At 39.7% G+C, this 22,045-nt stretch overlaps 1 protein-coding gene across 1 annotated transcript in view; it reads left to right on the forward strand.

The window, feature by feature from the left end:
* Positions 1 to 14,156: 14,156 nt before the first annotated feature.
* Positions 14,157 to 22,045, forward strand: part of LOC307159171 (cytosolic phospholipase A2 gamma-like) — a gene marked incomplete at its 3' end in the record, with an annotated part of 9,724 nt that continues 1,835 nt past the window's right edge. Inside the window, exons 1-8 of the mRNA XM_079872383.1 lie at positions 14,157 to 14,293; positions 17,812 to 17,835; positions 18,178 to 18,203; positions 18,380 to 18,491; positions 18,605 to 18,747; positions 18,852 to 19,053; positions 19,576 to 19,678; positions 21,753 to 21,893. Of these exons, the coding sequence (XP_079728509.1) occupies positions 18,178 to 18,203; positions 18,380 to 18,491; positions 18,605 to 18,747; positions 18,852 to 19,053; positions 19,576 to 19,678; positions 21,753 to 21,893 (727 nt within the window). The 5' untranslated portion in view covers positions 14,157 to 14,293; positions 17,812 to 17,835. The remainder of the gene's footprint in view (positions 14,294 to 17,811; positions 17,836 to 18,177; positions 18,204 to 18,379; positions 18,492 to 18,604; positions 18,748 to 18,851; positions 19,054 to 19,575; positions 19,679 to 21,752; positions 21,894 to 22,045) is intronic.

A 22,045-nucleotide genomic window follows, 5' to 3' on the forward strand; every position in this document is an offset into this window, starting at 1 on the left:
ACAAAGAGTGTATGTGTATGTATATTTTTTATTACTGTTTATTTATTTTTGGTACATTTCTTAAGAAGCATCATTTATTTTTAGACTTATTTCTTGGCCAGTTGTTGACTGTGCAATAAATATTCAAAGTTCTAAACCTTCTATTGTTTTGTTGTTCCTCTATAGTAAAGATAACATTTTAATATTTAAGGTAATAGGTGTCTCTCACAATGTCCCACACCAAATTAACATTAAAATAGTGTGAATTAGTGTACAATATTTTATAATAATAATTTATTCTATTTAGTGTCCATTTAATTCATTTAACTTTTTTTTAAGTAACGCAATAGTTACTTTTCCTGGTAATTAGTTACTTTTGTAATGATGTAACTCAGTTACTAACTCAGCTACGTTTTGTGAGAAGTAACTAGTAACTATAACTAATTACATTTTTAAAGTAACTTGCCCAACACTGTTTGTCACCTGCCGAACGCAACTATAACATTGGTAACAGAGAGTTGTTGGCAGTCAAGTTAGTGTTGGAGGAATGGCGTCATTGGTTAGAAGGGTTGGGGGTACCTTTTATCATCTGGACTGATCACAAGAACTTGGAATATATCAAAACCGCCAAAAGACTCAACTCTAGGCAGGCTCGGTGGGCATTTTTTTTCAGTCATTTTGATTTTTCTCTCTCGTACCGCCCGGGTTCTAAAAACATCAAACCCGATTCTTTATCGTGCATTTTTGACCATTCCGAAGGCCCGTCTACTCCCGAGTGCATTTTACCCGAGACCTTATTTGTCTCTACTCTCACATGGGAGGTCGAATCGAAGGTCAAGACGGCCTTAGATGGGGTAACGTCTCCGCCCGGTTGCCCACCGAATCGATTGTTTGTGACGGAGGGATTATGGTCTGACGTTATTCAGTGGGGGCATTGTTCTAACGTGGCTCGTCATCCAGGAGTCAATCGCACCAGTTTTTTGGTCAAGCAACGATTCTGGTGGCCATTAATGGCTCGCGACATTCACAGTTTTGTTTTGGCTTACTCGGTTTGTGCCACTGGGAAGACTTCCAATCGACCCCCAGATGGGTTACTCCAACCGCTGTCTGTCCCTTTGAGACCCTGGTCCCACATCGCGCTAGATTTTATCACCGCCCTCCCACCCTCTCAGGGCAAGACGGTCGTTTTGACCGTAGTGGACTGGTTCTCGAAGGCGGCTCACTTTATTCCCTTGCCTAAATTACCCTCCGCCAAGGAGACAGCGGTAGCTGTTGTGGATCACGTTTTTTGCTTACATGGCCTTCCGATGGACGTGGTCTCTGACAGGGGGCCCCAGTTTGTGTCCAAATTTTGGCGAGAGTTTAGTAAATTACTGGGAGCGAGTGTCAGTCTGTCTTCAGGGTTTCATCCTCAAAGCAATGGCCAAACCGAGAGAGCCAACCAAGATTTGGAGAGTGTGCTGCAATGTTTGGTATCCAAGAATCCTTCCTCCTGGAGTCAGCAGCTCTCAATGGTGGAGTACGCTCACAATTCGTTACCAGTGTCATCCACGGGCCTATATCCGTTTGAGTGTAGCGTAGGTTACCAGCCACCTGTTTTTCCTAGTCTGGAATCCGAAGTCGCGGTCCCCTACGCCCACGCTTTCGTCCAGAGGTGTCACCGCACATGGACCAGAGCCCGCAAGACTAAGTGAGGGCGCGCACCAAGGCTAAGGCCGATCGCCACCGGTCAAAGCCTCCCGTATACGTCGTTGGTCAAAAAGTGTGGCTTTCAACCAAGAACATTCCACTCCGCTCCGTCTCTAACAAGCTTGCTCCCAAATTCATCGGCCCGTTCACTGTCACCAAGATCCTTAGTCTGGTGGCAGTCCGCCTCAAACTCCCTCCTGCGTACCGGAGAATTCATTCCATCTTCCTTTTTCCAAATTAAAACCCGTGTTTTACTCTCACATTAATCTGCCGGCCCCAGTTCCCCCCCACCCCCCCGCCGCGACTCGTAGATGGGGAACCTACATTTTCGTTCAATCGTATTCTGGACTCAAGACGGAGGGATTCCAGTACCTGGTGGACTGGGAGAGTTACGGTCCGGAGGAGAGAAGTTGGGTACCTGCTAGAGACATCCTGGATAACTCCCTTATCGATGATTACAATGGACAGGTAAGGGTGTCTGGGAACGCTAGGAGGCGTTCCTAGGAGGAGGGGTACTGTCACGGTTCATGAATTCACTGTCTCTTCCTTGTCTCGTATGTGTATGTGTGTGTGTGTGTGTGTGTGGGTGTGTCCTGCCGTTACCGCTGTTCATCAGCGCCAGCCGCGCATCAGCACCCACTGATTACCTGCACCAGCTGATCCCTATCTACGCCTCTTTATATGCTCAGTGAACGCTGTCTTGTGTTGTCAGATCATTGTGGAGTTTCCCGGTGTTGTTTCCCGTTCCCGTTTCTTTTTTTTTTTTTTTTCAAATATTTTTATTGAAATTTTCCATTTTTTTCCCAACAGAATAGACAAGGCAAAAAAAAAAAAAAAAAAAAAAAAAAAAAAAAAAGAAAAAAATGAACAACAGTTCAGGCAGACCTTAAATACACAATTCTCAAATCAATTATTAATAAAATAAATAGGTGACAAGGGAAGATACATCAATACTCACAGGAATAGGCTTCTTGTCGTGAGCCATTACAACAGTTTTCAAGAAAAATATAAGCAATTGTCCAAAGTAAGAGAAACATAGTCTAAATAGGGTGTCCATATTCGTTTGAAAACGTCTGTAGAAGAATGTAGTATGCATGTTAAAAATTCCATTGGGATGAGCTCTTTCACAAGGCTATGCCATTTTTTAATTGAAGGAGTCTTCTCACTTATCCAGAACATCAAAATGTTTTTTCTTGCAGCAAAAGTTAAAATACTAAAAAGCCTTTTATGATATTTATTCAAAACAATACCAGCTGGCAGACCTAGAATAAATGAACAAGGATCAACATCAATTGTCATTCCCAGAATGTTGCCAATGTGGTCTGCGATTTTCTTCCAAAACAACTGAATTTTGTGACAAGACCAAATACAATGAATATAATTACCAACTGATATTTTACATTTTGAGCAATTGGGGGAAAGTTTTGGGTCCATTTTATTCCTGATAAAAGGGGTGATATGTAGCCGACGTATTATTTTGAATTGAATAGCACGTGCTCTGTTACACACTGATATTCTTTTAGCATGATCCCAGACTAAATCCCAATCCTCTCTGGAGATATTTACTACCAAATCATTTTCCCACATCTGTCTAAGATTATCTGTGTCCCCTGGGAGAGTCAAACTCAATGTAACATAGATATGAGATATCTTTTTTTGTCTCGTGTCTTCTAGTAGTATTTTCTCAATTTCGGTCCTGGAACTATCAGTATCCAAAGTGGTCTTTTTACCAATGAAGTCCCTTAGCTGCAAGTACCTAAAAAAATGATGTCTTGGCAGATTAAATTTAGCAGACAACTGTTCAAAAGACATAAGTGATGAACCCTCAAATGTATCTTCCAGCCTCACAATACCTAAAGAATTCCAGAGGTTGAACCCAGAGTCATCAGTACCAGGAGGAAAATCTGGATTATTTTGAATTGGTGTAAGAGCTGATGACAAATTAAACCTACCCTCTAACTTGCGCGACTGCGCCCAAGCTTTAAGAGTGTTCCGTACGATTGGGCTATCATATAGAACTTTTAACTTTTTAGGGTTGACAACAAACAAAAGATTCTGAAGAGGGCACAGAGATTGTGAGGCTTCAAGATCAAGCCAAATAGAACCTGGATCATTCTTCAACCAATCCGCCACAAAACGAAGCTGACACGCCAGCTGATACAGTCTGATATTGGGAACATCTAGACCACCCTTATGACTAGGAAGCTGTAGTTTGCTCATTTTTAACTTTGGTTTCCTTTTACTCCATATAAAACAAGAAAGCCATCCATTAAGCTCCTTAATGACTTTGCTAGAAAGTAAAATAGGCAGCATCATTAAGGGGTACATTAAACGAGGTAAAATGTTCATTTTGATTATAGCAATTCTTCCCAAAAAGGATACGGGAAGAGCATTCCACCTCTGCAAATCACTATGAATTTTTTTCAAAAGAGGATCAAAATTACTTTTAAATAAAAGTTGGAATGTTGGGGTTATGTGAAGCCCTAGATAGGTAAAACCTGACATGGAATATTTAACAGGGAAAGAGGAGAGCATTTGTGTTTCCGAGGTAAGGCTGCCCAATGGTAAAGCAACAGATTTTGTTAAATTAATCTTATAACCAGAAAATTCTCCAAAGAAGTGTATAACATCTAATAATCGTGGAACTGATGTATTTGCATCCGACAAAAATAGCAGAATGTCGTCTGCATAAAGTGAAATCTTATGTTGTCTGTCATTTATTGTAACCCCTCTAATCACCGAATCATATCTTATTGCTTCTGCCAAGGGTTCAATGGCAAGGGCAAACAATAATGGTGAAAGTGGGCAGCCTTGCCTAGTGCCTCTCCCCAGAAGAAATGTTTTAGATCTAATGCTGTTAGTGATGACGGCAGATGAGGGTTTATTATAAAGCAGCTGCACCCACCTCAAAAACGTATCTCCAAACCCAAATTTCTGCAAAGTGTAAACTAAATAGGGCCACTCAACACGATCAAAAGCCTTTTCGGCATCTAATGAAATAACTAAAGTATCAAGTTTTTGATTTTGTGAGATATTAATTATGTTTAAAAGCCTTCTGACATTGTGGCTAGAACTCCTTCCTTTAATAAAACCAGTCTGGTCCTCACAGACTAATATTGGCAATACCTGCTCTAATCTAAGTGCAAGTATTTTGGATAACAGTTTCAAATCCGAATTGAGCAGTGCTATCGGCCTGTAAGATCCACAGTCCTCTGGATCTTTCCCTTTTTTTAAAATTAGTGAGATATCAGCCTCTCTTAGTGAATCAGGTAGCAATCCTTTTTCAAAAGAGTGGTTTAACATCTCAAGAAAGGGATCCAGCAGGACATAATGGAATTCCTTATATAATTCAGAACTTATGCCATCCGGGCCAGGTGCTTTACCGGCCTGGAGACTCTGAAGTGCCTGCATAGCCTCTTCTCTACTGATTGGGGCATCAAGAAGGTCCTTATAAGTTTGTGGGAGAGTTTTTAAGGGTAAATTATAAAAAAATGAATACATTCGCTCTGCACTGTCCACACATTTTTCAGATTTATATAAATCTGCATAAAATTCCCTGAATACATCATTAATTGAAGGATTATCAAAATGTCGTTTGCCAGATGTGTCCAACACAGAGGTAATTAATTGTTGTTTTGCCCTAACCTTGGTCAGCTGAGCAAGATATTTACTTGGTTTGTTACCATGCTCATACAATTTCTGCTTCGAAAATAAAAAATTTGTATTAGCTTTTTGTGTTAATAACAAATCCAAAGAGGTCCTAATGTTAGATATTTTTTCAAGCATTTTAGAATCTGAAGTTGCATTAAATTCCTTCTTAGCATTATCAAGTTCAGTTTCAAGAAGTTTTTGTTTTGCCAATTGTCTGTGTCGCTTGCTAGACAAATATGAAATAATCAGCCCTCTAACATATGCTTTACAAGTTTCCCATACTAAAGATGGGCTCACTGAATCAGTAGAGTTAATTGAAAGAAAAATTTTGAGTTCTGTACAAAAAAAAGAGAGAAAAGCCGAGTCCTTAAGTAAGCTAGTGTTGAAACGCCACCTTCTTGTTCGTTGTGGGACTCCCTGAACTAATAAATCTAAATATACAGCGGCATGATCTGATACCAGAATGTTACCCAGCTCACAGCAAGCGACCGATTGCAAAAACAGCTTATTAATTAGAAAATAGTCAATTCTTGTATGGCATTTGTGCGGGGCAGAATAGAAGGTAAAGTCCCTTTGTGTCGGGTTTAAAGTTCGCCAAACATCTAAATAGTCTAGTTCTTCACAGATAGCTACTAATGCCTTTGACTGCTTAGTATGAAAGGGATTTCTAACAGGCCATTTGTCCATCAAAGGGTTCATCAGGCAGTTAAAATCCCCTCCTATTATAAGTGTTTCAGAGGGATATACAGAGAATTTAACAAGGGTTGAGATGAGAAATTCAGGGGAAAAATTTGGAGGAAAATACACATTTAGCAGCGATACCTCTTCCCCATAAAGAACCCCATTAAGATAAACATATCTACCAAATCGGTCTTTGTCACTCTTTACAACATTAAAAGGGATGTTCTTATTAATAAGTATAGCAACCCCTCTACTACTAGTTGTGAATGATGAAAAAAAGATTTGGCCAATCCAATTGTGCTTTAACTTTAAATGTGCCTCATCATCCAGATGTGTTTCCTGTAGTAGAGCAATATCTACCCTTTCCTTAATGAGAACAGACATAACCCTCCTTAATTTTAGTGTTCCATGCAAACCCCTAACATTCCAAGTGCATATTCTTAATTTACTACCCAACATTAATCTATAGAGCAAATTTTAATGTATAGAGCAAATGCAGATATATGGAAGTGCTCCTCCCTGTATATAAAGTAACAGATTAAGTACTCAAATGAAAAAGAGCCTGCCCAAGCTTCAACAGTGAACATTATAACAAATATCATCAAAAAACAAAAAGAAACAAAAAAAACAGTGAACAATACTTTTACAAGGGGTATTTCCCCCATAACAAGGGGAACGATGCGCACCAACAAAGCGCCGTTCAGCGCAAAAGGCTCTTGCAAACCTCAAAGAGATATGGCTACTTGATAAACACTGAACAACTCAAGAAACCATGCACTTTAACGCAACCTGTCTCACTCATTGACAGATTAGAGAGTACGAAATCAAGCAGAACAAAAATTAGGATAGGCCTACTTTTTTAGACATACCACTAAGGCAGGCGGGAAACAAAACGATCCATAAAATTATTTAAGCCTACCTAAAACCATCAGGTACAGTCCACCTCCATTCAAGACAAAATGATCACTTTGTCGAGTCAATAAAGGCCAGAACTTCATCAGGGGACTCACAAACTTTAGTAACTTTACCGATGGTAACTCGGAGTTTGGCTGGGTAAAGCATGACATACTGAGCTCCCATCTGCTGTAGCTTTTGCCGCGCCGCATAAAACTCCTTTCGCTTGCGTTGAACATCAGCGGAAAAATCCTGATAAAACGATATTTTACAGCTGTTGTACATCAGATCTCCCTTTTGTGCCTCGCGTCTGCTGGCATCCACAACCCGCTGCTTATCTTGAAAGTTGTGGAAGCGAACAATAAGCGGACGAGGCCTACCCTTGGCGTCGGCTTTCAGCATAGAGATGCGATGGGCTCTCTCCAGCTTAAGCATCCCCGACTTTGTCTCAATGCCGAGGAACTCTGGGATCCAGGTCTGAAGAAATGCGGTCGGATTAGTTCCTTCAGCATTTTCAGGAAGGCCAATGATACGTACATTTTTCCTCCGCCCTCGATTTTCTATATCATCCAGGTGTTCGGCGAGTGACGAAACTTGGCGCGCGAGAGACTGAAGCCGCGCGTTCGCGGTATCAACCGACGACTCGGCCTCAGCAATTCTGTTCTCGGCTTCATTAAGTCTACCCGTCGTTTGCTCAAGTTGTTGCGAATGGGCTTGAATAGTCTGCGCAAGCGACCCAAGCCTTTCGTCAATCACCTTTGTGATTTTATCAGTCATCTCCTGTAGCGCCCTAGATAACGCTGGATCAAGTTGGCCAACATCGTCGCTCGTGTGGCAATCCTCGCTAGCTGCGCCCTCAGGTAGATCCTTTTTCTCGAGTTTCTTCGATGGTTTCGGCATTTTCACAAAAGAATCAGGCCAAAAAGTTTCTAATGACATAGTACCTCAGGTTACATTGCCAAAATGCATTAAATTACGCACTCAACTGAACAAATGATGAGTTTTATATTGAGTGAGGCAGGAGCATCAGCAAAAGCATCCACTTCTCATGCCGCCATCTTGGGCCCCCTCCCCGTTCCCGTTTCTGTCTGGCGTCTTCGTGGTCGGTTTTTCCTGTCTGGATGTTCTCCCCCGCATTCATCGTTCCTGTCTGGATTGTTTATTGTGTTCATCGTTCACCATTTGGATTACGTCACTCACCCAGCACTTCAAGGACACCTCTCCAGCCTCACATCCATCACCACCGTGCTGTCCATCGAGGTCCCTGCGCCACTCTGCTGCCACTGTGTTTTGTGTTTGTTTAAACCTGACTTTTCTGTGAACTTCCAATAAATCCATTTTACTTGCATTATTGCATCCTCATTTCTGAGCGTCACATAAATAGCGGATCATTAATAATCAAATCAACAATAACTCAGATTGGATTAGAACCATGTTTGTCGATTAAAATATTATATAGCTTTGCTTCTGTTCCAATTAAATAAACTCTTCTCTAAAAATACAGTTTTGTCCTGGTCATTTAATATCAAACAGCAAACACACATGCTTATCACCTTAAACAAAACGTACATAACTCTTATTAGCTGCATAATTCTAATGTCAAATGACCTCAAATCCATTTCTTTGCGCATAGATCAGTATTTTTGCAGTGCTGTGGCTGATATTTTGTGGTTTTCAATAACACCTTTAACCCTGCAGAAAAGACATTGTGTAACATAACCACATCTGCACAAAACAGATCGTGCAAATCAGATAGAGAGATATAGTGTTTAGTGTAATACACGTTTCAACATCTGTAACAACCCCGCCTTTCATATTCCCATATTTATCATTAAAGTCCATAAACTGTTTAAATTAATGTCAAGTAGCCTGCTAAAAGTGCTCAGAAGAGCATGAAATGTTTCATCTTTGCAGGTTTATGGTCCAAAATTGAATGATGAACAGCCAAATTAAAAATGTTCTTCCCAGTGCGGCTGTTTCAATCACACAGAAGAAAAATCACACACACTACCATGAGTTCATTGTATACGGAAAAGAAAAAAAAAGTCTACACTGAATGTTTGAATATTATTGCCATTAAATTAAAAAATAAATGACCTCAGTCTTAGGAAAAGGGTTCACTGGGTTCTATTTAGAACTCTAGGCTAGGGTTCTTGACTCCGTTTTAAAGACTCTTTGTGCCAAAAAGGTTCTATATAAGAATGAATGTCTTAAATGATTGCATAATATTCTCATATTTAACTGTTATTTAATTTTTTTCAAATGATAGTTTGTTTATAAGTTGCATAAAATGTAACTAAAATTAAAAAACGAATTAAAACTAAATTAATAAAATTATCCCATGATGGAACCCTTAAAATATACAGTGCCTGATGGAAACTTTAAAATACTTTTTATTATAATGGTATAAATCACAGAACATTTAATTGGAATTAATATATTTATATATGTTTATATTTTTACTGTATTTTTATTGTATTTGTTTTTAATATTATTTTGATGCATTTTGATGCTTTTTTATTATTATTTATTATTATTTTGATGCATTCTTTCAAGCAAGAGCCATGGTGGGTTTGCTGGGATCCCTGAATCAACTCCAGAAAGCAGGTCTTCTGGACTGTGTGCTTTATCTGAGCGGAGTCTCTGGATCCACCTGGTACACGTACACACACACGCGCGCACACACACACACACACACACACACACACACACACTTGTAAGAACTGATTTTCCTGCAAAAAAAAGCCATAAAACGCACCCTGGACAGAAGATAGCAAAGACAGAGCACAGGACATGTCCAAACTTTTCTTCTTCCTTATCTCTGCATCCCCCTCTCCCTCCACCCTTCCTCTCCCCCTGAGTCAAGTCACCAAAAGTTCACTAAGAATGTCTATATATCACATATGATGTATTTTTTAATCTATTGTTTTTCCATTTCATGTTTGGTATCATTTTAAGTGTCTTTTGTTCTGGTCTGGGTATGTAAGGGTAGGTAACAGAGCATGTCATGAACTGGTATCCTTCTCTATCTCTTCCTCCCTCTTCTAGTCACACTCACACACACACACACACACACACACACACACCCCCTCTGTTACACTCCCGCAGACACATCCTCCATTACACACACACTTACCCACACGCGCCTTCATTCTTACTCAGCTGTTTCTCATTACCTGTTGCTATTACACTCATCTCTTACACACCTGTCCCCTTTTTCTCTCTGATTAGCATTACTACTTCTAGTTCCCTTCTCTCCTTTTTCCTCTGCCAGATTATTAACTATGGTTACGTATGCATCAGTGCTTTCTACCTAACTCTCTCCTTGTCTTGTCCTGTTTGATGCGTTCTTGTCTCGTCGACCTTTTCTGGTTATGTGTATGCTAACCTGTGCTTTGCCCAGCTACCCTGCTGTTGAAGGCTGTGATGGTCTGGTGCCTCATCTATCTGCTGTTGCTGCCGGTTTCGCTCTGTGAACTCTCGCGGACCTGCTTACCCAGCCCAGGGTCTACTGCTGTTTATGTTGCCATTTATCAAGAAGAACTTTTCTGTTTGAAAACCCATTTGCGGCTCATTGCCTTTGTTTCATTAAAAGACTATTGTACCTGATATCGCGCTTGGGTCTTCTCTTCTCCCGTGTGACAGAGCAGTCTGGGGGGGAAGCCTGGAACCTGGAACACCCCCCATAGACAAATCCGGCGAAACACGGAAGTAAAAATTACTGCGTGCCTTGCTGCTAAAGTAGAGTGTTGGTCCCGTAGGCGGCTGTAGCAGATATAGCTGTACGAAATGTTATTTTTATCTATTCATCTTTAGTTTTCTCTCTGTATTGTTACTGACACATTATGGTACGAGTTCACTGCCTGTGAAAACCTCATGACACCTTTTAATGTGATGAGCTCATCTGCGAAGGTATGCAGTATCTGGCCAATCAATCCTGAGCTCATGTAATTCTGACCTTCAATCAATGCCCTGTAGTTTAGGTTCTGAAGCTCGCATGCCAGATGATTAATAAAATAATCTTGAATACCTGTAAGCTGCCAAATCTCAAGCTTTCACCGTGAGACACACACAACTTTTCACACGCTCTCACGCCACACATCCATTTTCTCACGCACAGAAAAATCGCGAGGCAAAGAGGACACGGAGACCGACAGATAAAAAAAAGCTCAGCTCTCAGATTCTGTCAATTTTATTACGAAATTCAAACAATAAATACCGTTTTGGCGTTTGTAAATGTGAAGTGACAGATCTCTAGCGGCACGTGAACCGATCATCTCTAGCTAATAGTAGGCTAAATAAACACGAATGAACAATGTTAAAAGAAACAGTACAACTTACCGAAATGTATATTCCTCATACATAATATCGATCAATCAGTGTTTTTTTAACCGCGGAAAGGGGTCAATAAAACAGCTAGAGAACAATTATGTCATATAACATTTGCCTAAGGAAAGCCATTTAATGACCATAATAGGCTATAGCACGTTAGTTGGCTAGAAAAAAAGAGCTATAGAGAGTATTTTGCTAAATATGTATATTACATATTTATTATATTTTTACTCATATCATTATGTTATATCATAAGTTGTTATTATAAAAAAAAAAAAAACGCATTATAGTTAATTTGAGTTTTTTTTAACCTTAATACTGATAAGGCTCTCTGTATGTTTACAGCATTAGGTGAGATTTTTTTTTCTTGAGAAAAATTAACGCCCATCTTGTGTACCTAATATTTATCCAAATTAGTCAATATTAAATCAAATCACAAGAAGTGAACTGAATTGAAATCCTGAAATTTGTTTCAAGCAATAATAAAAAAAACGTAGCTTACCAAAAATTGTACCATATAATATAAACATTGCAACATGTTGTGACTAAACCTAATAAAATTCAGTTTAGTTACTAAAATGTTTTGACAATCACAATATTTAAGCCCCAGGATCTGCTTTCATTGAAATTCATTAGAGGGCACCGGAAAGTGTCACACCGCCGTCACTTCGCAGGCACGCAGTGATGGCGGCGCCCATAGAGATCGCGGCGGATTTGTGTATACAGTGCTGTTTCAGTGTTTTCCCATTGGAAAACACTCACACACCACTGTGTGTCTCTGTCAGGAACGCATTGCTTACTTTTAGAGTCATCTTTGAGTAACTGATGTTATGTATTTATTATTTCTGAATTGGCTTTTAATCATTTACTTGTGTAATTGGCATGATACATTTTTACCTGACAAATAAATGTTACGTCTTGATTTATTCTGAAGTTTTCTGAAATCATTATTTTAGTAGATTATGAGGAGGCTGGTGCTACCGCAGCTCTGTGTCCAGGATAGGTCAAACTAAAGGTGCATATGAACGGAGCGGTAGGCACGTCATCTGAAGACCTTTTGATTTCTGTCTATCACTGATTTGGCAAGTTGTACTGAAGTGGCTAAATAAACTACACTTTTTGTATGAGTGAGCAGTAAGCAACCGACTTAAGAGGAATTAGCAAACCCTGCACCCTCTGACCAAGATCACGTGAGATCCACGTAAACCCGGGGCGTGTGACTCTGTGCGGCATCGGGTCCCTTAGTGAATTAATAATTGAAAGTATGGGATGCTCAGAATAATCAAAGATCTAAATGAATTCATAATCAATATTTATGACTATTTCCTAATAAGAAATAAGATCTAAATTTGATTATCATTTGAAATTGGTGTCAGATTAAGCGTAGGCAAGGCAAGGCAAGGCAAGTTTATTTATATAGCACATTTCATACACAATGGCAATTCAAAGTGCTTTACATAGAAGAAATTAAAATAATAAAAAGAGCATATCTGCAATGTATTGAGGTCCTAGGCCATTGAATGATTTATATACCAGTAATAATACTTTAAAATCAATCCTAAATTTAACTGGGAGCCAGTGTAAAGACCTGAGGACTGGTGTGATATGTTCATATGTTCTGGTTCTGCTCAGCGTTCTGTATGAGCTGCAACTGTCTTATGGTCTTTTTGGGAAGGCCAGTGAGGAGTCCATTACAGTAATCCACCCTGCTGGTGATGAAAGCATGCACAAGTTTCTCTCAGTCTTGTCTGGAAACAAAGCATCTAATTCTTGCAATATTTTTCAGATGATAGTATGCTGATTTAGTTATTGCTTTGACATGACTACTGAAACTAAGGTCTGACTCTAGTGTCACACCAAGATTCCTAACTTGATTTTTAGTTGTTTGACCCCTAGAGTGAAGGTATGCGTTCACCTTGAGAGCTTCATCTTTGTTTCTAAATGCAATGACTTCAGTTTTGTCTTTGTTTAACTGAAGAAAGTTTTGACACATCCAACTGTTGACTTAGAGCTAAAGTAATATTGAAACTAAATTCCAATAAATTAAGTGAACTTCACTGGAGCGCTGAAAGGACATACACGCATTATCCCTTCGCCCAGGCCGTTGGACTCCGTCATTGGGCCAATGGGTGGTCTTTAGTGGTGAGGACACGTCCCACCCGTCTCCACTGTAAAAAAATAAAATAGAGGCTGTTTCCCCCCCAATTAACTGTGTTTTCTGCAGCTCTGTGAGGCAGCGCTCTAGCTGATGAAGACGAGAATCTGTGAAAAAATAAAAGGTGCAACTGATATAATTTGTTTTTTGTTTTTGAGGGGCAATAATTGAGGCTGGATCATAAAGCGCTGTCAAAATTTGTAAATTTACAATTTTATTTCTGATGCTTCAATTTTCTCAGTGAATAAATTGATAAAGTTATTAGGCTACTACTAAACTGTAATGGAATATTTAATTCAGGTGATGTCTGTGTATTTGTTCATCTAGCCACTTTACTAAACAAGAACCTTGGATTGTTTATTTTCTAGGAGTTTGTGGAGAATGCTGTCAAAAACAATTCATGATTTAAAATGCGACTTTCAGAAAAATTACAAAGTTAATTCTAAAATAAAATTTGTGAAAGTGAAAGAAATGTTTTAAAAAAGAGAGTTTATTTTCTTCAAGTCCACAGGGCCAAATGTGCACAAAGTGAAAGATACCCTGGTATACTAATTCACTATACACATAAAGTATAGCCTACTATAAGGATTTTGCTTTGATTTTGTTTTATTCTTTTGAATGACTGATGCTGTGCTGCAATCATTCATTTCTTTCATTCATTTAGTTTGGGAGGTTCTCTCTGCTAAAGCGAGCTGAGATTTGTTCTCATGGACACTGATTTCTCTTTAAAGGGGAGTTTTTGAGCATGTGCATAATCACATTGTGTTGGTGAATTTAACGTCTTACACAATTCAAAACAGGGAACTGCTTGCTGTGAGACGAAAGTAAATGTTAACATTTTACATCAAACTACCCTAAATTCAAAGTTTTCCACTGGATTTGTGGTGTAAGGACGAATTTTGTTACTGGAAGGTAAGTATCTCAAATTTAACCAATAATTACACTATATAACTTGTATAAATATGCAGAAGACTTGGCTTACGAATCTGAGGAAGATATTACAATGATATCATAAATAAGTCGAATCTCCTAGTGTGTGTGTGTGTGTGTGTGTGTGTGTGTGTGAGCTATCCCGGTGGGGACTTAATACACAGATTGATCATCATCATCTTCTTGTTCTCCTTCCCTTCAACCTTGTGTGACTATATATCTTAAAAATTAAAACAGTTTAAATATAAATGTTAAATAAATGTATTATTTAGCCTATAATAAAAAGAAATATCAATATTTACATTTTACTATGTATGTTTCCAATTGAATGTTTGATTATCTATGCCATGAATTTTGATACAGGGTATTATTTAATAATCTAATGCCAATAATTAGTATGTATTCAGTGACCTAAATTTTTGTGTGATGGTGGAAACAGCCACAAGAACATTAATAATCGCCTGTTAATAACTGAACTTCAACCTTAACCAAGCTCACATGTTCTGGGCTTCATTAATTCTTTATTGTGTTTAACATGAATAGCCTTTGTGTTTTAAGTAGCACATGAATAACAATATTCGCACAAACCTTTAACTCAAACTGCAGATAATGATTTACAAAAATCAAAAAGCTTAGTTAATAAATAGTCAATTAGTTTTGTTTGAGAGTTTAGAGGAAATTGATTTCATTGCTGGTTTGCATGATTTGAAAATAGAAATACTTTCACTGAATTAAAAATTTCACATATTTCAATGACCCCTTAGTGTTACATGTCTGTGTGTTTTTGGACTTTGTTCAGTTTTCCGCCACTCCTTGTTTCCATCATCACTGTCATCATTAGTTCATTTGGTTCAGCTGTGTGTAATTATCATGTTAAGGTCCTTTGTCTGTCCCATGTTAGGGTTAGACTCCCTCAGTCTCTGTCGGTTCTTGTTGATGTTTGGTTGTGTTTTCCTCCAGTTTCTCCTAGTTCCAATGTGTTTGTTCAGTAAATTCTTCATTCCAAAATTATTCCTCATCGTGTGTATTTCTGAGCACCACCATTCATAACACTTAGGGCCCTATCTTACACCCGGCGCAATGCAGCACCAAGCGTGACGCAAGTGTTTTATGCTAGTTTCAGTCCGACGCAGTTATCTTTTTCACGTCCTGCACCACGTTGTTTAAATAGCAAATGCATTTGCGCCCATTTGTGCGCCCATGGGCTGCTGGTCTGAGAACCAGGTGTGTTCTGGCGCATTGTTGGCGTGTTGCTATTTTGAGGCAACAGAAATAGACTGCATTTTTTGTTTTGTTATTTAAAGAGCGCGTTAGTAATGTGCGCCTATAGGCAGGTCCACAACGCGCGTATACTTATTACACAGGGACGCACAGCAGCACACAAACATGACAAATATTAAAAATAAAAGAATTACAATGTAAAAGATTATTATTGTGTACATCCGGCTTGTCCCGTAGATGTTCTGCTTGCAAACTTTTACCTCGCGCACGAGCAGATCCGTTTGCGCTCTGGAGACGCGTTCGGTCTTTCCACTATCAAACTCCGTCACATAAATAGCAAATCTGCCATGGCGCGAGCGCAACTGGCATTTAAAGGGATTGGGAGATTGGACTCTGATTGGTTTAACGCACATAAATCCCAAAACACACCCATTACTCAACCTACAACCCTTTTAGACCATGCGCTGGGAGCGCCGACCATTTTTCCCGTTGTTAAACTAGCAAAAGTGGATTCGGACATGCCCTAAGAGAACTTGTGCCGTGCGCTTTAGACCATGTGCTTAGATCGTTAAAATAGGGCCCTTAGTGTCAGTTCGACACCACGCCGAACGTGACTGACAGAAAGGGAACTACAAGTTTTCCTGCACTAATACTTTCAGTTCCACTCATTTGCGCATTGTCTCGAGGACAAGCCCACAACCGGGGAAGTATCATGAATATTAATGAATACTCAACCCACTGGAATAGTTTCTAATGGGAACTGAAAATTACACAAAACCGGCTTTATCTGAAACTGTAGAAAGGAGTGGTATACAGCAGAACCAAACAAAATCAAATCAAAATCAATATAGCTTACTTGTAAAATATCCATTTGAATGTACAAGCAGGTAAAATCATTATGAAATTAATATTATATGTATTTTATATGTATTGTGTGTCTATATGTGAATGAGTTTACAAGTGTTTCTTCAACAATATGGGCATGTTTGAACCTGTGGACTTCTCTAAAATAGACACTTTTCATACTTTTTTTTCATACAAAAAAACTTTGGTAACACTTTACGGTAAGGGTACATGAATTACCATGAATTCATGTATAAATTCATGCATGAATTATGCATTCATTCATGCATTACAGTTTTTTTCAGTCGCTAACAAGCGTTTGTCCAGCCAGCGTTCACATTTTCAAAACTCTAAACACAATTAGCACAGCATCGGTCTTTTGTGGCCATACCATTCACACATTTCTTGTCGTTTTCACACAATATGCAGTCAGTGAACACATTTCCATAATGCTTACATTTTCTTAACAGACAAGCTATACCTCTCAACAAAATTATGGATTGTTTTTGTAGTATTTACAAATGTTAACACACAACATCCCACAATAGCAAAAACAATATTCCAAACCTTAGATACAGTATGGACTGCATATATTTACTGTATTTACCATTTACATGAAACTTTTACCATTTTTGTAAACTTCATGATTTTTGCAAAATGTGATTTTGATTGCTAGCAAAATGTGTTGCTTTTGAACAATGTCATGAAGAAACAAGCTTTTCGAGTCCATATGCATCTTCCTGGAGTAATGATGCTGAAAATTCAGCTTTTCATCACAGGAATAAATTACACTTTACACAATTTATTACATGACATACATATTTTTAAACAGAAATCAGTTATTTCAAATTGTACTAATATTTTACAATATGAAAGTTTATAAAAACCTCTGCTTCTGCAATGATATCAGTTCAAAAACAATATATCAGTGAGAGAGTCAAGGAGCTACAACGACAATATGTCCAGGTATAGTGTAGCCTACTGTATATTCAATTCAATGTCCAGTTCTATAAGCTTTGCACTTTGCAAGTAGGTAACCTACACAGTACAGTATAGTATACAGTAATGACATGATTTACATAAACTTTGTTTTGAGAGTTATGGAATTGGAGGCCAACAGGCCCCTCATGAATTCATATACATAGATGAGGCAGGATTCAATCTGGCCAAAAGGCGTCGACCTGGACGAAATGTAATGTGGAGGTGGAAGGTTTATGACCATCAGCCACATGAGCAGATGTCCCTCCTTGAAGCCATGGATGCTGGCTCCAAGGGTGGATCCGACATACCAAGCAGTTTTATCCCAGGTGCATCGCCTTGGATGATATCAGATGTGATCTTGATGAAAACATGTGGCCTAACGCTGAAGATCGCAGAGATTAGATACAGTAATTTTATGTTTTTTTTTGTCCCCAGACAAATAGATAGATAGATAGGTTTTACAAGACTGTACAAGAACAGTGAGTATATGTTTTAAAGCTTTTACAACAGGGAAATTAATAGGCTTAATATTATTATAAGTGACAAAGGTAGTATGAATGAATTTAGACTGTAATGCTTTGATTCTTAATTAAAGCTTTGTCAAAACCAGTGGCCTGATGCAAACTATTAAACACTATAACTTCCACTGTTAGCAACTTACATTAAAAACAAAAACAAAAACACATGCGTAATAATTGACATTTGAGGTAAAACAAATTTTGATCAACAGAATTATATAAGATGATCAAAAGATTTTCAAAAGGTCTATTAGTTTTGGAATTATATATTTTAACTTTAATGTTGACTCCATTGTTTTATAGATGAGTGGATCCAAACCCCAGGAAAGGTAATTCTGCTCAGATTACTTACACAATTAACATAAACTACAAACTGTATAATTCTGCAAATAAGAGTTATTCTTTATTTATTAAGACTTCAATGTATTTAAATTCTAAAATCAAAATATGAAATAACAGTATGTGGTGTTAAATTCAGCACTGGTCTGTCTGTCTGTCGCTGCAGTGGTTCTGTGAGAATCCAATACTCTCTGAATAAGAAGGAGAAGGAGTTTGTAGCCAGAAGGAGAAAAGATGTTCTGCAAAGCCTGAAGAAGCTTCAGATACACTGCAGTGAGGTAAAACCTTATTGTATAGGCTACTTTATATCTGCCAGGCTATTCCTTTTTCTTACAAATGTCATAACTGATAAACATAAAATGTTTCCAAAGTCAAACTGTGTGTGTTTCAGAATGAGATGCCAAACATTGCATTACTGGGATCTGGAGGAGGAGAAAGAGCCATGGTGGGTTTGCTGGGATCCCTGGATCAACTCCAGAAAGCAGGTCTTCTGGATTGTATGCTTTATCTGAGCGGAGTCTCTGGATCCACCTGGTAACACACACACACACACACACACACACACACACACACACACACACACACACACATACACAGGTTGAATGTCATAAATGAGAGCATATGTTGTTCCTCTGAAGGTGCATGGCCTCCTTATATCAGGAGTCAGACTGGTCCACCAAACTAGAGACTGTGAAAGACAAGATCGTCCAGAGACTCAGCGGTCCTGCAGTCAGCTGGGGAGATGCTTATGACAAACTGAAGAAATATTACAAGGAGAAAGACATATTCAGCTTGACTGACGTCTGGGCAGCGATGTTCGTTACAGTTTATGTGAAAGAGGTCTGTAACTATTCATAATACAATCCCTGTATGATCTTAATGAGCTGCTCACATTCAGTATAAAAAAGTGCTATATTTTTAGTAGGCTATTGATATGTATGACTGACTAAATTAAAAAATATGATTTTGTTAGACATAATAACGAGAAACTTTTTTCGTAATTATTAGCAGGGCAAACCATAATAGCACCTTAAAGTAAACAATTGGCTTTATGCCCAGCTGCACTACTTCCTGAACTTCAGCCAGCTCCTTTGTTTCCTGTCTGCCATTATTGGACAAACTGATTAATCCAGGTGTGTCTGACCTCAGTAACAATAATCAGACACACCTGGATTAATCAGTTTGTCCAATAATGGCAGACAGGAAACAAAGGAGCTGGCTGAAGTTAAGGAAGTAGTGCAGCTGGGCATAAAGCGCATTGGACACAAAATATTGATTTAAAATATTATATTAGCTAATTAAATGCAAAGCTTCCACAAAGAAAAACAATTTTTTTGTCACTGAAGAAATTATTCTCTTCAGATAGACGAACACACACTCTCAGATCAGTGGGACCAGAAGAGTAAAGACCCGTTTCCCATCTACACAGCGATCGACAAGCACAGCAAACAGAACAATGATGGAGGTCTGTGTGTGTGTGTGTGTGTGTGTGTGTGTGTGTGTGTGTGTGTGTGTGTGTGTGTGAGTGTGTGTGTGTGTGTGTGTGTGTGTGTGTGTGAGAAAGACAGACAGAGTTAATGAGTTTGTTTCAGCTGTTATATGGATGTGTTCTTTTCATCTCGTGTTCGAGATCCACCTATGGGAAGGGCATCCGTACCTGACCTCTGCAGAAGCATCCAATGGCACCAAGTCTGGCTAGACAGACAGAAGCGCGCAGCCAATGCCAGGTAAGGCCCCACCCCCTTACCTGAGAGCATATAACGCCTGCATTCACTGCTGTTCTCCAGTAAGTATATTCGCTTCTCGTGCGGTAAGCGGGGCAAAGCTGGTGGATCTCTCCACTCGATGTTTCAGAGAACCGGGGTTATGACAGTAACCTATTGTTCTCTTTCATCATCTTGTGTTCGAGATCCACCTATGGGAGAGACATGGACAGCTCCCCGCAGGCCTTCTCGAAGGCTCGGAGGATGAGGAGCCTATCCTGCCTTCCGTCGCTCCTCAGGCTCAAGCGCCTGCTCCTTTACCCCAATCCGTCCTCGATGAATGTTGTGAACGAGCGGCTGCTCGCCTCAATATTGAATGGCTGGCATTGCAAAGTGCCACCGACCAGTAGAGGGACATCTATGATCTGGAAACTCCTGGGACCGCCTCCCGGCCTGAGAAAGCAGCTTCTCCCTTTTTTCCCTCTTGTGCCAAGTACATGAAGCAAAGCTGGGGAGACCCGCTCGACCTTAAACAAGGCTTTGTGGGTCTCAAAGTGAAAGACATGATGGCCTTCGGCATGGGCGATCCCCCCGCCATTGAGCCTTCCATCGACAGCATGGAATATGAACTTTGTCATTGAGGATTTCTATAAAATATTCTATAAAATAAGTGTCTCGTCACACCCCTATTCAAAGAGGCTTCACAGTTGCCCAGTGTTTCGCCTATCAAGGCAAATGTTACGAGTTCACAGTTCTCCAGTTCGGGCTCTCATTAAGCCCAAGAACATTTTGTCTGTGTGCGGAGGTGGGCTTAGCTCCCCTGAGACTGTCAGGTCTGAGGATTTTGACATACATAGACGATTGGCTTATTATAGCCGAATCGAAGGAGAAAGTGTTGCAGGACACTTGCCCTGTGCTCACACACATCACATCTCTCGGGTTCAGGGTGAATGTGAACAAAAGCATTTTCACACCCAGTAATAGTGTGATTTTCCTGGGCTTGGAGCTGAACTTAGTCTCCATGAGAGTGCATCTCTTTCAAGAGCGCGTTCTCTCTCTAATAAACTGTCTGTCGTAGTTCAGAGAGGGGGTGAAAGTACAATATCACACATGCCTCAAACTGGATGGTCTTATGGCTTCATCTATCCAAGACTTACCCCTGGGACTCCTGAGAATGCAGGCATTCAAGAAATGGGTTTTGTCACTACATTTCAGCCCAACACGTGATCTTTGCTACTCTGTAATAGTCGGCCGCATGCATGGCAACTCTGCGCCACTGGAAGAGCGCGGATTTTTACGCACAGGGAATCCCTCAGGGGACGGTTATGATGCAAAAAACAACCATTGTCCTATGTTCTTCTCGCTAAAGGACATGGACGCGCCCCTCGGGGTAGACGCACTGGCCCACCCATGGCCCAAAGTGCTGCTGTATTGAACCTCACTGTGAGTGTATTGGGCAATCGGGGAGCTGTCCATGTCTCTCCCATAGGTGGATCTCGAACACAAGATGATGAAAGAGAACAATAGGTTACTGTCATAACCCCGGTTCTCTGAAACATCGAGTGGAGAGATCCACCAGCTTTGCCCCGCTTACCGCACGAGAAGCGAATATACTTACTGGAGAACAGCAGTGAATGCAGGCGTTATATGCTCTCAGGTAAGGGGGTGGGGCCTTACCTGGCATTGGCTGCGCGCTTCTGTCTGTCTAGCCAGACTTGGTGCCATTGGATGCTTCTGCAGAGGTCAGGTACGGATGCCCTTCCCATAGGTGGATCTCTCCATTCGATGTTTCAGAGAACAGGAGTCACGACAGTAACCTATTTTTTCTGTCTGCAGACCCCTGGTTTGAGTTCACTCCATATGAAGCAGGTTATTCCCTCATTCGAGCGTTTGTGGAAACCTCCAGCTTTGGCAGCAAGTTTGAAAATGGCCGTAAAATCGAGAACCAGCCTGAGATTGACATGCTGTACCTGCAAGGTAACAAACTCTGTTTTAAAGGAGAGTTTATTCATATTTATAATTTCAACTTCTACAGATTGTCTATTGTACACTGTACATTGACCTGAATTAAAGAATAGTCTAAAATTGATCAATAGTCTCTGGGATGTATATTGATCTGGAGATCAGGT

The sequence above is a fragment of the Squalius cephalus genome (genome assembly GCF_949319135.1).
Source record: "Squalius cephalus genome assembly, chromosome: 5".
Lineage (NCBI taxonomy): Eukaryota > Metazoa > Chordata > Actinopteri > Cypriniformes > Leuciscidae > Squalius > Squalius cephalus.